This window comes from Periplaneta americana, chromosome 9, assembly GCF_040183065.1.
Source record: "Periplaneta americana isolate PAMFEO1 chromosome 9, P.americana_PAMFEO1_priV1, whole genome shotgun sequence".
Taxonomy (NCBI): Eukaryota; Metazoa; Arthropoda; class Insecta; order Blattodea; family Blattidae; genus Periplaneta; species Periplaneta americana.
Window position 1 is genome coordinate 136,077,503 of NC_091125.1, and position 13,889 is coordinate 136,091,391.

Here is a 13,889-nt window from a genome sequence, read left to right on the forward strand (position 1 = left end):
TTAAAAAAAAAAACTAATCTTGAATTTAAGTTGTTGCAGCAATGATATGTTTGCATGCAAACAAATGACATTTGTGAATGAATTAGGAAAACAAAAAATAAATTTCACTATTTCCTCCCCTTACGTAAATTTTATAAATTTTTCCCTTCACCGCTTTTTCACAGGCAGGCGAGCATTCTACCACTGAACCACCGATGCCACTTTTAATGGAGCCTTAAGAACCATCAACCAGGTTTTCACAACCACGAAAACCCAAAAACATACCAGGTTAAAAGCATATAAAGTTCAAGCAAGACCTGTCCTCATGTATGGTAGTGAGGCCTGGACTGTCCGAAACTCAGATGTTCAACGCCTAACAACTGCGGAAATGAGATTTCTGAGGAGTACTGCCGGCTACAGCTTGCTTGACCACAAAAGGAATGAACTAATTACAAAAGAATTGAAAATTACACCTATTTATGAACATCTCAACCACTATAGACAAAAATGGCTTAACCATGTCAATAGAATGGACCGTTCCAGACTCCCAAGACAAATTCTCCGCTATAGCTATATACCACATGGAAGACGATCTTTGGGACGCCCCTTGAAAAGGTGGACGGTGACCGTAACAGGCCACTAGGCCTAATACCTGCTAGGACGATGATGTCGATGACCGCTTTTTCACGCCCATCCACCAACTGAAATTCTAGATAGATAATGTCTTTAATTTGTTCTATTATTTTATAGTTTCTTCCTGTTTTTACTCTTTAAAAGTTAAAGCTTCGTCCCTTTTCGCTTTTTCTCTTGAGAAATGCAGTTAATGTAACTTTCACCAACAGTACTAAGTTTATTACATTTCTCTGTAATTCTTCTTCTTCTGTTGTTGCAATAAAAATCTGATAATCAGCAAAGAACATTTCAAGTTTCGACGTCATAACACTAAAAGGATGAAAACATGAAAGCAAGTACCGATTCCCTAGCTGCTACTGTAGATATGCTTCTAGCAATTTTAGTTGAACGATAATCAAATGTTCGGGTATCAGAGAGACCTCTCAAGGGATACAGTTGCGCTAGTCATTAGTCTCTTGTTATCCCGCACGTTGCTATCCGAAGGCTGCTGTAATTGCTTTCTTTCCCGCTGCTACCCCGGCCGGCCCCATGCCTCTACCGCCCCGTATCTTATTTTCTGCCCTTTCAGGTTCTCAAAGAACAAGTCTACATCGCAGTATCGGCCAGAAACCTCAGCAGACCTCTCGAAATGGACCATAAAAATAGAATGGCGCGTGCTAATCTGACACGGTTTCATTTCGAGACGAAGTGCTGCCAACCCACTAAAAGCACACGGTCTTGCGGTCTGGCACGAAATAAAAAAAATGTCCCATGTTATCAATGCGGAAGACACACCATACGTGCAGTTTCTATTTTTTGCAATCCCACTATCAAGCACAATATTATAAGTATGGCTTTTAGATATTACAACATATAAAACTATACCAAATTTCTAGGACTTTTTATAGACTCCAGTTTAACATGGGAAAAACATATCGAATATATATGCACAAAATTATCAAGAGTTATATACTTATTAAAGAAATTAGTGACTTGTGTTTCTCAAAATTATTTAAGATGTGCCTACTTTTCGTTCTTTCAGTCGATAATTAGGTATGCCTTAATTTTCTGGGGAAATGGTAGCAAAATTGGGAATGTCTTGATTTTGCAAAAGAAGGCCATTAGAATTCTATGTCAATCAAACTATCTTGAACACTGTCGACCTCTTTTCAAAACAATCACAGATATTAACTGTCATAAATTTATATATATATATATATATATATATATATATATATATATATATATATATATACGGCCTAGTCCTTTACACTCGACAAAATATAGACAATTACTCATTAATAGCCAATATACATGATCATGAAATTAGAAATAGTGAACAAATTAATATTCCATACTGTAGATTACATAACACTAGTACACATTTTTCTGTCATGGGGATGATATTATATAATAAGCTTCCCAGTCAATATTATAAGTTACCAACCAATAGTTTCAAAGCTAGATTATATAATTGGCTTTTAATTAATCCTTTCTACTCTGTAGATGAGTTTCTTGACATAAATTCATACGAAATTGTTTTTAATAAAGAAAGTTATTTAAATTAGTTACAATTATTAGACAAGAGTGAAGTGTTTTCATTAATTTTAGAGTTTCAAAATGTTTTGTGTTTTCATTCTAATTACTGTTTTCAATTATATGTATATTTTTCAAATGTATGTTTTTTTGTGACGAAATCTATCACTGTATGTTTAATGGCTTAATAAATTGAATTGAACTGAATTAAATTACTATTATAATATGGATTATGTTTTTTCATACTTGTTTTTTGTGAATGTGTTCAAAATTCATTATATGAAATCGGTATAATATGAATAAACTTTTGGAAAAAATATGAAAACATGAAATAAATATTTCAATGCTAAAATATCCTCGTTCCTAAACCATTTTGAACAGGTTTACATCATTATTCACAAAATATGTATTTACAAATGAATAGTTTTATCTATATTTAATACGATACGAAATAAAATATAATAAATCTGCAAAATTCAACATTTTTTGAACATAATTAAATCTCTCCGAAAACAGGAACTCGATAACTCAAGCTTTTACACTGAAGAAAACAAAACAGCTATACAAGGTGGAAGGGAACCTATAACATTAATTCACAGAAGTAATGGGTCAAGTCAATACGAACAAATTTTGTCAAATAAGTTTTTTGATACGCAATAGTGCAATTTTTCTTTAATAAAGATATAATGTCTTTAAATTTTTCTTCAGCAGATAGTAGTGTTTCGAAGTCAAAGGAGTGACTTTCGACGACTCAAATGCTGAGGACTAACTTACCGTGATGATAAGCATGAGTTCAAACGAACGAAAGACACTGCGTTAACTCACCCCAACTCTGAGATGTATTCAAAGTTAGAGGCGCATTGGTTGTATAAAGGCATATATTTCTCAGGCCTAATCATCACCCAAAATTATCTGTATTATCTATATCTGTATATTCCATATTACTGTACTGCAGTGATGTCAAAGCAAGCGCATTTTTCTGGCCTTGAATTCGTGCGCGGGCAACAAGCGCTAAGTATGGAAAGAGGAAGGTTTGTGTATATGAATAAGCAACCTGTTGGATTAAGAAAACAGTGGTGCACAAACTTCAAACGGAACGTGAAATTTTATGTCGTTATTTTTATATGGCTTCTTTCTGTTTAATATTATCTATTTTGTCAGTAAAACAAAAGTACTAACACTGATTTCTTAATATTGCACTTGTGTTTTAAATCTTAATAACATAATAGAGAGTTAAGAAGGAATATTCACTTAAATTCCATAGTAGTATAATATTATATTGTATTAAGTGGATGAAACACATCATTCATAAAGAAAGTGATACTCAGAAGAAAGAGCTTGTGTACAACATAAGTCGGAATTTATATTGATGGTATCTTTAGCCTTACAAAAGTAATCAATAAACTAATCTAAACAATATTACAGTACAAAGCAAAGTTACCTAGGTACTGTATCTGTTTTAAGTGTAACTAATATTACATAACAAAACTCTTATCGCATTATGCTTTTAAGGTAATATTTGTGAGCAACTTCCTATCATCAGAATATTAAATTATTTTCTCGAAATCTGCTGAAGCTATAGAACTGACATTTTTACAACACATGGGCACATATATTTTGCTTATGATGTAACAGTAGTTGCTTTGTTAATTCATTTCCTTACAAACAATTTCCATGCGAATATTTTCAAAATTTTCAATACAGTATCTTCAGTAATACGTATATACGGTACTTCAGATTTACGAAAACATTCTGTAAGGCTACTAAATAAATAGGCCTATACATAAAAATGTCACTTTTCTATACGAAAAGTTGAGAAAATATTACTTTTCAATAAAAAAAATCAAATTTGTGAAAAATGAGCATTAAAATTAAAACTTACATTCTTATAATGCACTTATACTTCTCAGGCAAATCTAAAAATTAACATGGATACAGTTTTAATAAGTTCTCTTCCCTTTATCTATTGAATCAGTGCTGGCCATCCCTGAATATAGCTCGACCAAATGGCATATACTACCTGTTTCTTCTGTCTCTTTCCTTTCCGTTGTAAAGCGCTCAGGCTCTCCTAAGCTCTAAAGCGCGCGCTTGCTCCTATGGGCATCAATTGACATGCCTGTTGTACTGGTTGGCAAGAACAATCATGATTTAAAAAAGTTGTGGGAATATGCCTAGAGTAGGACTATATTTGAACCGAAGTTCCAAGCGCAGAAAATCGACACGCTTCATACAGTGAACAGTACAAAATAAGGTTTGTTTTATGGCCTATACAACAGCAGAATCCAGTCTGTGGACATTACTGTTATTCCAGTAGCTTTGTTGACCTGTTTACGTGATAAACTGACATACACAGAGCAGAGTTGGTCCCTAAAAGGATTTCCGTGTTTTTCCTTACTGCGCTCATGTCTTGGTGCAATAAGTTAACATCCCGTCCCCTCTATAGCTTGTTATTCTTCCATCTCTGCTTATATTGGACACTCTGGTCCCTCCACATATCAATATCCATATACAGAAAAAAATACACAACAGTGCAGCCAACCACGGAACCATAATAAATCCCTAAACAACACGGTCACGTATTTAATTTCTTCTACATCTGAATTTAATACAATATTTTCTACCTTCCATTGTTTTCTCTAAAGGAGAAATGGAATTTTTATACAAAAATAAAGTATGGTTTGTCGTCGTGGTACTGGAATTCAGTTAAAACGGACTTCATTAAAAATTCTATAAAGGTCTGCAAAGATTTATTCTCTCTTTTTTTTATTTCCTTTTTTCCCCCCCTAAGGAAGAAACTTGGAGCTCTGGGAGTCGGGACTCCTTTATTAACGAGGTAGAGAACCGCAATTCTTCGACGGAGAAAAATTTTAAACATTACGAACGCGCCGTAATCCCTAGAACCACATATTGGAGTCTGAACTCTAATTCTGTACGGTAACAGAAGCAAATGTCCGGATTAAAGTATTAATTTAACAATCGATTCGCACTTATCTCGCCAAAATTCTATATCCGTCGCACTTGGCACAGCGTTGTTAGACAAAACGTCATCTCATAATTTAAAATATCGTTTTCTTAAGTTTGGTGCCTTGCAAGATTTTAATAATTTCCTTTAGTTGGGTATAGTAATTTATGTGACAAAGAGACTTAAGTAAGATTTTAATCATGAGTGGAAAGTGTAGGGGAGAGTTGGGTAGTATCGGACATCGGGTAATACCGGACAGTGCGTTTCTTTCATTTACCACCAGATCGTAGTACTTGAATGACACGGTTACGTTTCTGTATGCGACATCACAGAAACGTAACCATGTCATTCAGGTACTATGATCTGGTGGTAGATGAAAGAAACTCACTGTCCGATATTACTCGATGTCCGATACTACCCAACTCTCCTCTGTCTCCTGAGGCTTAATTTCCACGAGTGAATAAAATCTATCAAGTCTCGTGTTCCATACAATATTTTTCCACTACTAATATGAAAGTAATATTTCTGTGAAAATAAGTTTTAATTGAAATTAAATATTAGGCTCATTTGTTATTGTTTGATTCAAAGCCGACTGTTGTCAATGGTTAGTTAAACTAAATATTATGTACAGTTGGCTGTGATTTAAAGAATAGTAATCAAGACAACAATGTGAGTCGAGTTTGATATAAAATAAATACATTTGGAACAACTGGATAATACCCACGGCAGAACATTGTCTATAGTCGACATTACTCGCTGGCCACTAGTCACCGGGCCGTACCGAGCCGTGTCAAACAAAAGACAATAGAAATGGTGGTAGTAAAATTCGCGAATATATTCTTAAATAAATCACTTCATTAGTCAAGTGCAAGGTTTATGCAGTACAATAACGGTGTTTGGAATGCACCAAAAGAAAATGCATATGTGGTAAGATGTTAAAGTCGGTTATGACAACGAAATAAAGGGAAAAAAGGTGTGTTTCACGGAATATCATTTAAATAACGGAAAGTAAATTTCCGGTTAATGTTCGTAATTATGACCGCGTTGCAGTTTTATTTGTGGCCTAGAGAAAATACCTGACCATTCACGAAAAAAACTTTTAGGGACCATGAAAGTATTCACCGCTTTAATTATATTACTGTTTATCAATATTACGAAACAGAAACTGTCATAAAGGCCATGACCGACTAGAAACATCGATACCGTGAAGATAAATCCATTCGGCTGTGATGAAACGAAAAAAAAAAATGCGAGAGATTTTAGTTCGAGATAAAATGGACACAATTTTGATGACCATACTGTTAGTAATTGGAGATCGCTTGTAAAATTTGTCTTAATATTCTATGTAGAAATGTTGTCCAAACAAATTAGTGGTGCAGAAAAAAATTACTGACATAGATCAGAGTAACAGTGGCACTATCTCTCAGTAATGTTCAGAACGAAGAAGGAAGAGAGAAAAAGAAACAAATTTCTTCTTCTAACGACACCACAGACCAAACTCATGTTCTTATGTTGGCAACGTTGTGTATTTATTTAAATTTGGTCGTAACCGTATCGCCACGGTTCAAAGCTATCGTGTTAATTCTCCAGTTTAGCGAGAAATTATAAAATATAATTTTTCATGCATATGTAGAAGTATAGCCCACCCATATCCATATCCCTGTCATGTACGCACTAAATATATATAATTTCACGACTATTAAAAAGTGTTTTAAATTCATTGAATTATGTAAAATATGGGATCTAGATTTCAGAATTTCGTGCATAAAATGTACATTTTTTCTTATTAAAATCTTGAAAATATTCGATTTAAAATTATTTTTTTTTTATTTCCTACTCTTTAATTGTTATTTTACATCTTGAATTTAATATTCTGTATTTATCTCTCTTTTTTCTTTTCATTTTTTCATTTATATTTTTATCTGTATTTACCTCCTTTTCATGTTTTTTCTTTATTTATATGACGAAAGTAACTATAATTTTGTACTGTGTACTGCAACTGGTAATTTGTCCTGTTATAAATAAATAAGTAAATAAATAAATAAACAAATAAATAAATCCTACGAAGAAATTAGTGTGTACATGTAAACCGGTTTACGAAGAACAAAGTGGTGTTGCCAGTAACTCAACCTACTCGCCTAACCTGCGTAACGCGACTACGTGCTCACACAGATTAGAGACTAGTTCACACATCAGAAACAAGCTACTGACCAACATCAAACTGCCATGCAATGTCGGCGACAGCCAAGCACCTAATTACGTCATAATTACAACTTAACAAATGAGCATCGTCAATGGTTAACGAGTCCCGTGACAAGAGTCTTCCGTCGGTTAATACAGTCAAGATGAACCGACGCAGCAGGCTTTGCATCAAACATTAAATTATATTGCCCATTCGAGGGGCGGGCGGCGCCATAAAGAGGGGCACAGTACAACTTGATTAGCGATACGACGAGCAGCTCACCTGATTGGTCCGTGCCTGAGGGCCCGCGGGCTTTTCCATCTGCTCCCCATTCCTCCTCTGCAAGCAAAACAAACAAACGGCGTCAGTGTTAACGAACGATAAATTAATTATCAGCAAGAGAGCAGCGAGCGACGGCAGCGCGCCGCGCGGATCCCCCGTGCAACAAAATCAACACAGAAATGCTACTGATACACACAGCGTCAACAGACAATAATAATAATAATAATAATAATAATAATAATAATAATAATTAAAGCCCGCATTTCTAAGCAAAATGTATATTCTTTTCCACACTTTTAAAGGTAGGAAGAAAGGTTATACTTCGTAAGACACACCTAGATAAGCAGTTTTAACTATGTTTGTTAGTGCTTATTAATGCTTATTTCGCAGGAAAACGTTTTTGCTTGCTTATTTTACGATTTTTAATTAAAACAGCATATTTTACCTGAAACTATAATTTTAAAAGTGCCTATTTCACTCTAGCCGTCATTTATCACTGACTGCCCTTTTTACTGGCTAATAAACTGCTAGTCCTAAGTCTAGAACAGAGTACCCTTCACAATATTGACATTAATAATTTGTTTACTCTGAAGTGTGAAGGGAATTCGTTTACTATTGATGTGAAAGAGTGGGGATGATAGATGAGGGGAGATAGTTGCGCACTTTGATACAAGGAAGACGGATTATTTTTTGTTGCGGAGTTTGGTTTAAATTTTTGTTGCGGAGCTTGATATTGCCCGTCTGCCTCCCTCTATTCTGTACTTCCGCTGGGTCCAACCTGCGGTGCCTCATTCCACCCTATTGCTCACAGATTTCTGCGCTGGGCTGCCTTCAATTTGCGGGTGGCGGGTGGGTACTGAAAATTATCAGAATATTCCATTAAAGCGTAGTAAATGACCAAACCAATTCTTGTTTGAAAATTTAAAACCATTTCCTCACACTTGAAAAATGTAATAAACAAATCAAACTTCCGCTTTTTTTAGCTTAATTTTTGCATCATAGCAGGAAGGCTGCAACCAAACCTCAGCCAGCTGGCTACATTGTCGTCATGGATAAATATACCCAATGCGAAGCTTACTGAGTTTCCCGTAACACATGCTAGAAGCGCTAATGTAGAAATTGATCTTTCTGCCACCTGTTGGGAGTAGGCGAACATATTACATCTAGCAGCGCACCAAGTAGCGAAAATAAAAACTAATTACTCCATGCATTTAGCAGCGCACATGGTGACGAAAATGTTAAACTGTGCAGAAAGTATTCCCTCCCACCCTCATCGGTATTCAAAACTAACCCAATTTAAAATAAAACATTTACATTTTTATTCCTCACAGCATCTTCTACTAAAAATTCTTACCGGAGCCAACAGGAAGATAAAAGGGACGATCTATTTTACACTACCCAATTAAAATATAACCAGACAGAGACAGAAAAATAAAGCAAAAGGTTAGATAATTGGGATTGTATTGTATAGCGCAATGGAAAAGTCTGCAAGAACTGCTTAGATACGGTAGTTCAATTTATTATATTACTATTACTTTACAATACATTCAACAACACTATTTTTACAACGTCCATAAACATCACTGTTTAACATACACTGCTTATACACACACGTAGTATCACTTTATGTTCACTTATTAGCAAGTTTATGTCTGCCATCTTGTCTTCTCGTCAACATCTCGAACGGATAAATAGAGAACTCTGGGTAATGTACCCAGCACGTAGTTCTAATGTTCACCACCTACGACGTTGGGCGCTGATCATCTTATTTGAACACCCTGCCGCCAGATGGTGCTGACCGCAGTTTCGCATCCTATTATATATTTATCCATGCTGTCGTTCACATATCAAGGCTTGTAATTACCAATAATAAACAGAACGTTTCCTAATATGTGTTCCTATATGAATATTGTTCATTCTGATTACCTTTATAACCAATAAATGTTCATAACAAAGTCACAGAAACACACGGTATATTACAAACACGTCTAGAAAAGAACTCATGTTCAATGAAAGATTCATAATTTTAATAGGTTATATGATAAGCGTCTGTAATCGTCACAAACTAATTTTGAAGTTAAACCATCGGGTCACAAGCAATACAGCAGAAACACTAGCGAATGGATCTCGGTACTGAATCCGAGCTATCAACCAGACCCAGTTGAACGAGCAATTCCGATGAAAAGAACCAACCATTCAGTAATGAAACTTTAATTCCTCTCGCATCGACGAAGACTTTAGATTGGAAAACTTTCATGACAGACATAAAACGCGAATTCGAACTATGTAATCTGAACCGAAAGATCGAATCGAATAAATATAAACAAATTAAAGTCTTTTGGAATAAACTGCAATGGCTTCAGTGAACTGAAGAACGTATCCATCGAAATTAAAAACAACACTCGGAACGGTACCGCTCCACTGAAGTTGACAGAGAGCTTTTAGTGCTGCCACGCTGCGTTGACTTGCTGGAACTTCTTCAGTTCGGCCCGGGCATCCAACAAAGCCTTACACAAAGTCAGAGGTGTTACTTGAATGCAGGGGATGACAGGACAGGGAAATTGCCCCCACCCGAGTCTGAGATTAAAGCAACAAGTAATAATTAAGTAGTACAGCTAAACTAGGCTGACCGGATTTTTCATGGTCCAGCAGGGGACATCGACATCAAGCACTTCTTTCTATCCCTCATCATAGAACGTCTTTATACTCATCTTCCTATACTGTAGAAATACCTCGCCTCTGGAATTCGTTACCTAATGACGTCAGGGACTGCCGGACTTTATCATAATTGAAAATTAAATTGGAAAATTTTGTCTTAGTTAATGTTCTTTAGGTATTGCTAGAAGTACTGATTTGTTTTTTTTTTCTTTTTCTTTTTTAATCCAGATTAAAATTGCAAGTTTCTTGTTTATGTTAGTTAATTAGTTAGGATACAATTAATTATGATACTTAATCACTCATTTAAAGTTTGTGTGACTGCAACCTGTGTATATTTTTGTGTGGCTTTACTTTGTTTATGGTGTTTTTTCCTCTCTCTATTTCTTGTGTAGCTTTACTTTGTATATAGTGTATTTTTTTCTGTTTATTTCTATTATTGTATTTGTATTCCTGGTGTTGTGGAAGAGAAGGCCTGATGGCCTTAACTACACCAGAATGAATAAATAAATAAATAAATCGACAATTAAAAAAACACACACAAACGCTTATTTGGTCACTATCCGTTGAAATGTTGCAGAAAATATATAACAGTAGATGCAACGACAGAACTTTGCATACTAAATTTCTAGAGTACCGGTATCTTAATTTTTTGAAATAAATGCATAAACACACGTAACTGTTATGCATAATTATAGCCACTAAGTATTCAATTTCAGTACTGAAGCATGCATGAAAGTCTTTCACATAATATTGTACGTACTGAACTCTAACACACATTTTTACAGCTTGATTCAGGGATTTTGGCCCTTGCAAAAAGTAAGTAGATAGACAGAGCGAGTTACTCATCACTACTGGCGGGCTGGGTCACACAGGTCAGGCCGCGAAGTCATAACACCTAACACTTCCTTCTTATCATGTCGAGGTACACTCCGTCTTGAAACACAATATTCTTCCACACGTCCCGTTACTAACCACTACGTCCGTTGACTAAACAATGCCATGATGACTTATATTTTCTTGACATGAGTGTCCCTCAGCTTCGAGCATAGATATTATTTACATTCTTCCCCTCCTACGCACATTTGTGATTAAATTTCTTTCTCATGACGCAACACACAGCTCGCTCACTAGCCAAACAACCAAGGACAGGGACCAATAATGTTGAATCGAGCTGTACAAGTACTTGTCTGAAGAATGTATCTTTTTAAGGATCAGTTCATTCCCATACAGCTTCACACTAAGTTCTTCACACGAGAAATGAAAGTTTGTTTTCACTTGTAACAAAGATGTTTCAATTTTCTTTCGCTAAACCAATGGCTTAGATTTTTCTAATATACATAGGCTATAGCTGAGTATCCAGACTATTGTCAATTTTGACAGAGATACAGCTAACACTTAACCAAATAATTACTCAGACAACCTAAACAAACTAAATGAACCAACAAGTTAATGCACTACAATCAACCAAATTAACCAAACAAAAAAATCAAGAGAATCAAAGCAAACTAAAGAACCAATTCCTACGTTTTCCCCCTATATATTACAGTATATACAGCTGAATATCTGGACTATTCTCAATTTTGACAGAGGTACAGTCAACAATTAACCAAATAATAAGTTACTCAGACAACCTAAACAAACCAAACGAACCAACCAAAACCAACAAGTTAACGCACTACAGTCAACCAAATTAACCAAACAAAAGAAATCAACATAGAAAACTTAATAAAAAGAACCGAAAACGAACTAAACAAACAATATCATTCGTTTCCTCTACATAGATACAGCTGAGTATCCGGACTATTGTCAATTTTGACAGAGGTAAAGCACTGAAACACAATCGAGCGTATTCATAACAGTTCAAAGCGTACAGGTGTAGTAGGATCGCGTGATGGTATATCTGATATCTACTGCGGTGTGAAAGTACAATATATCATCCGCAATTTATGGAATATGTAGCTCCATTCTTCATTTCTTTTTTTTTTTTTTTTTGTGATACGGCGAGTCCACAGCCACTGAATTTGCACAACTGGAAAGTGCTTTAAAAAGAGCTAGGGCTTACATGCCAACATATTAAACTGGAGCTGCGAGAACGTGTCCGATACGTTTATCTGCCGCCCACAATCGCGCCCGACAACCAGTATCAGGGCTCTTCAACTACCTCAATTACGGGACACATTCCGGTTACTATGTTATCAAGTAAGAAGTTATACCGGAATTCGAGATGTTTAAGTTCCTAATTCTATAAATAGGAGTGTGCTTTTATGGTGATTATTTTATCCTGATTTTGGTGATTAAAATTGTTTAATTTCGGTGAATATTTCGTAAAAAAAAAGAAGCAATTACACGCATACTTCGCATCCTAAATAAATTTATAAAACACTTGTAAAATAACATTTTTAAAAATTATTATTGAAATCATCCCTTTGAAACTAACAGAAAATTGTTTACGTCATTAATTAACAAATTAATTTATTTATGTATCTATTTATTTATTGATTTTGCTAAGCATTGTAATATAATCCTATACTACATTATCCAACGAGCCTATAATGGTAGTAATTAAGACGCGAGTACGTTCATACGCGCGTCTTAATCACCATTATAGGCAAGTTCCATACGACTTTTTATGCTCGACCATATTTCTAACTTGAAATTATTCAGAAGTATTCATGTTATGGTTATGTAAGTGAGGAGTGGAATTGTGAGATGTGCGCAGACGCGAAAGTATTGGTTTTTTCCGAAACACGAATATCATTGACCTTGATATAATCTAGAGAATAAAATGAAGATTAGGCTTGATATAACCTGGAAATTGATCTAGAAAAAAAACTAAATGACAAATTGAATTTATTTGAATATTATTTACAATTAACGCTAATTATTATAGTAACAGAACATAACCTTCTGCGACAGTATTGGATTTCCAGCCTCCGTGACTTTTCGCTAATTGTCTTTCGATTGCATATCCGAGAATAATCGATACTTGCGATTTTATAATGGTACAATGGTGATTTCTCATTGGCTGAACAACTGAATTATAATGAATAGGTGTACTTTAATGAGGTGCATTAAAGGGCTACTACCAGGTGTATAATTACTACATTTCGGCATGGTCGAGCATAAAATAACATTTTTTAAAATTATTATTGAAATCATCCCTTTGAAACTAACACAAAATTGTTTACATCATTAATTAACAAATTCATTTATTTATGTATCTATTTATTTACCTATTTTGCTAATAATTGTAACATAAAATATAATTATAAACAGATAAAACTTTAATTTTAACTTTAAATTCATAATTCAATTTAATTCGATTGTGAGGGGTTGACGGCAATGATTTCTTAATCTCATTAAAGGGAGTAGGTAATGATGCCTGTGCGATTAAAAAATTTCTGTACAAAAGTTTAGATCAATATTTTCTAGACTTTTAATGTTCAGTGTAGAATAAAAATTTCCTTGGTTATACAATCAATGATTCTGAATTCATTGGTATAACGACAACTAATTAGCTTCGTATCCCAGTGCTAAATAAAGGTCCTAACTTATAACCTGTTTTACCACTTTGCTAAGTGTACTTCATTCTTCAGGTGCAAGTTATTTGCTACAATCTTCACTCACATACCTTGTATTTTTAAGTTATCTAGTAATGTATGTACAAATATTGTAAAT

At 34.7% G+C, this 13,889-nt stretch overlaps 1 protein-coding gene across 19 annotated transcripts in view; it reads right to left on the bottom strand.

Annotated features, from left to right (window-relative positions):
* Nucleotides 1-13,889, bottom strand: part of LOC138706539 (coiled-coil domain-containing protein AGAP005037) — a 1,408,895-nt gene that overhangs the window by 952,640 nt on the left and 442,366 nt on the right. For all 19 annotated transcript variants that reach the window (XM_069835948.1, XM_069835949.1, XM_069835942.1 and 16 more), the window contains exon 2: nt 7,554-7,610. In XM_069835948.1, coding sequence (XP_069692049.1) covers nt 7,554-7,610 — 57 coding nt within the window. The remainder of the gene's footprint in view (nt 1-7,553; nt 7,611-13,889) is intronic.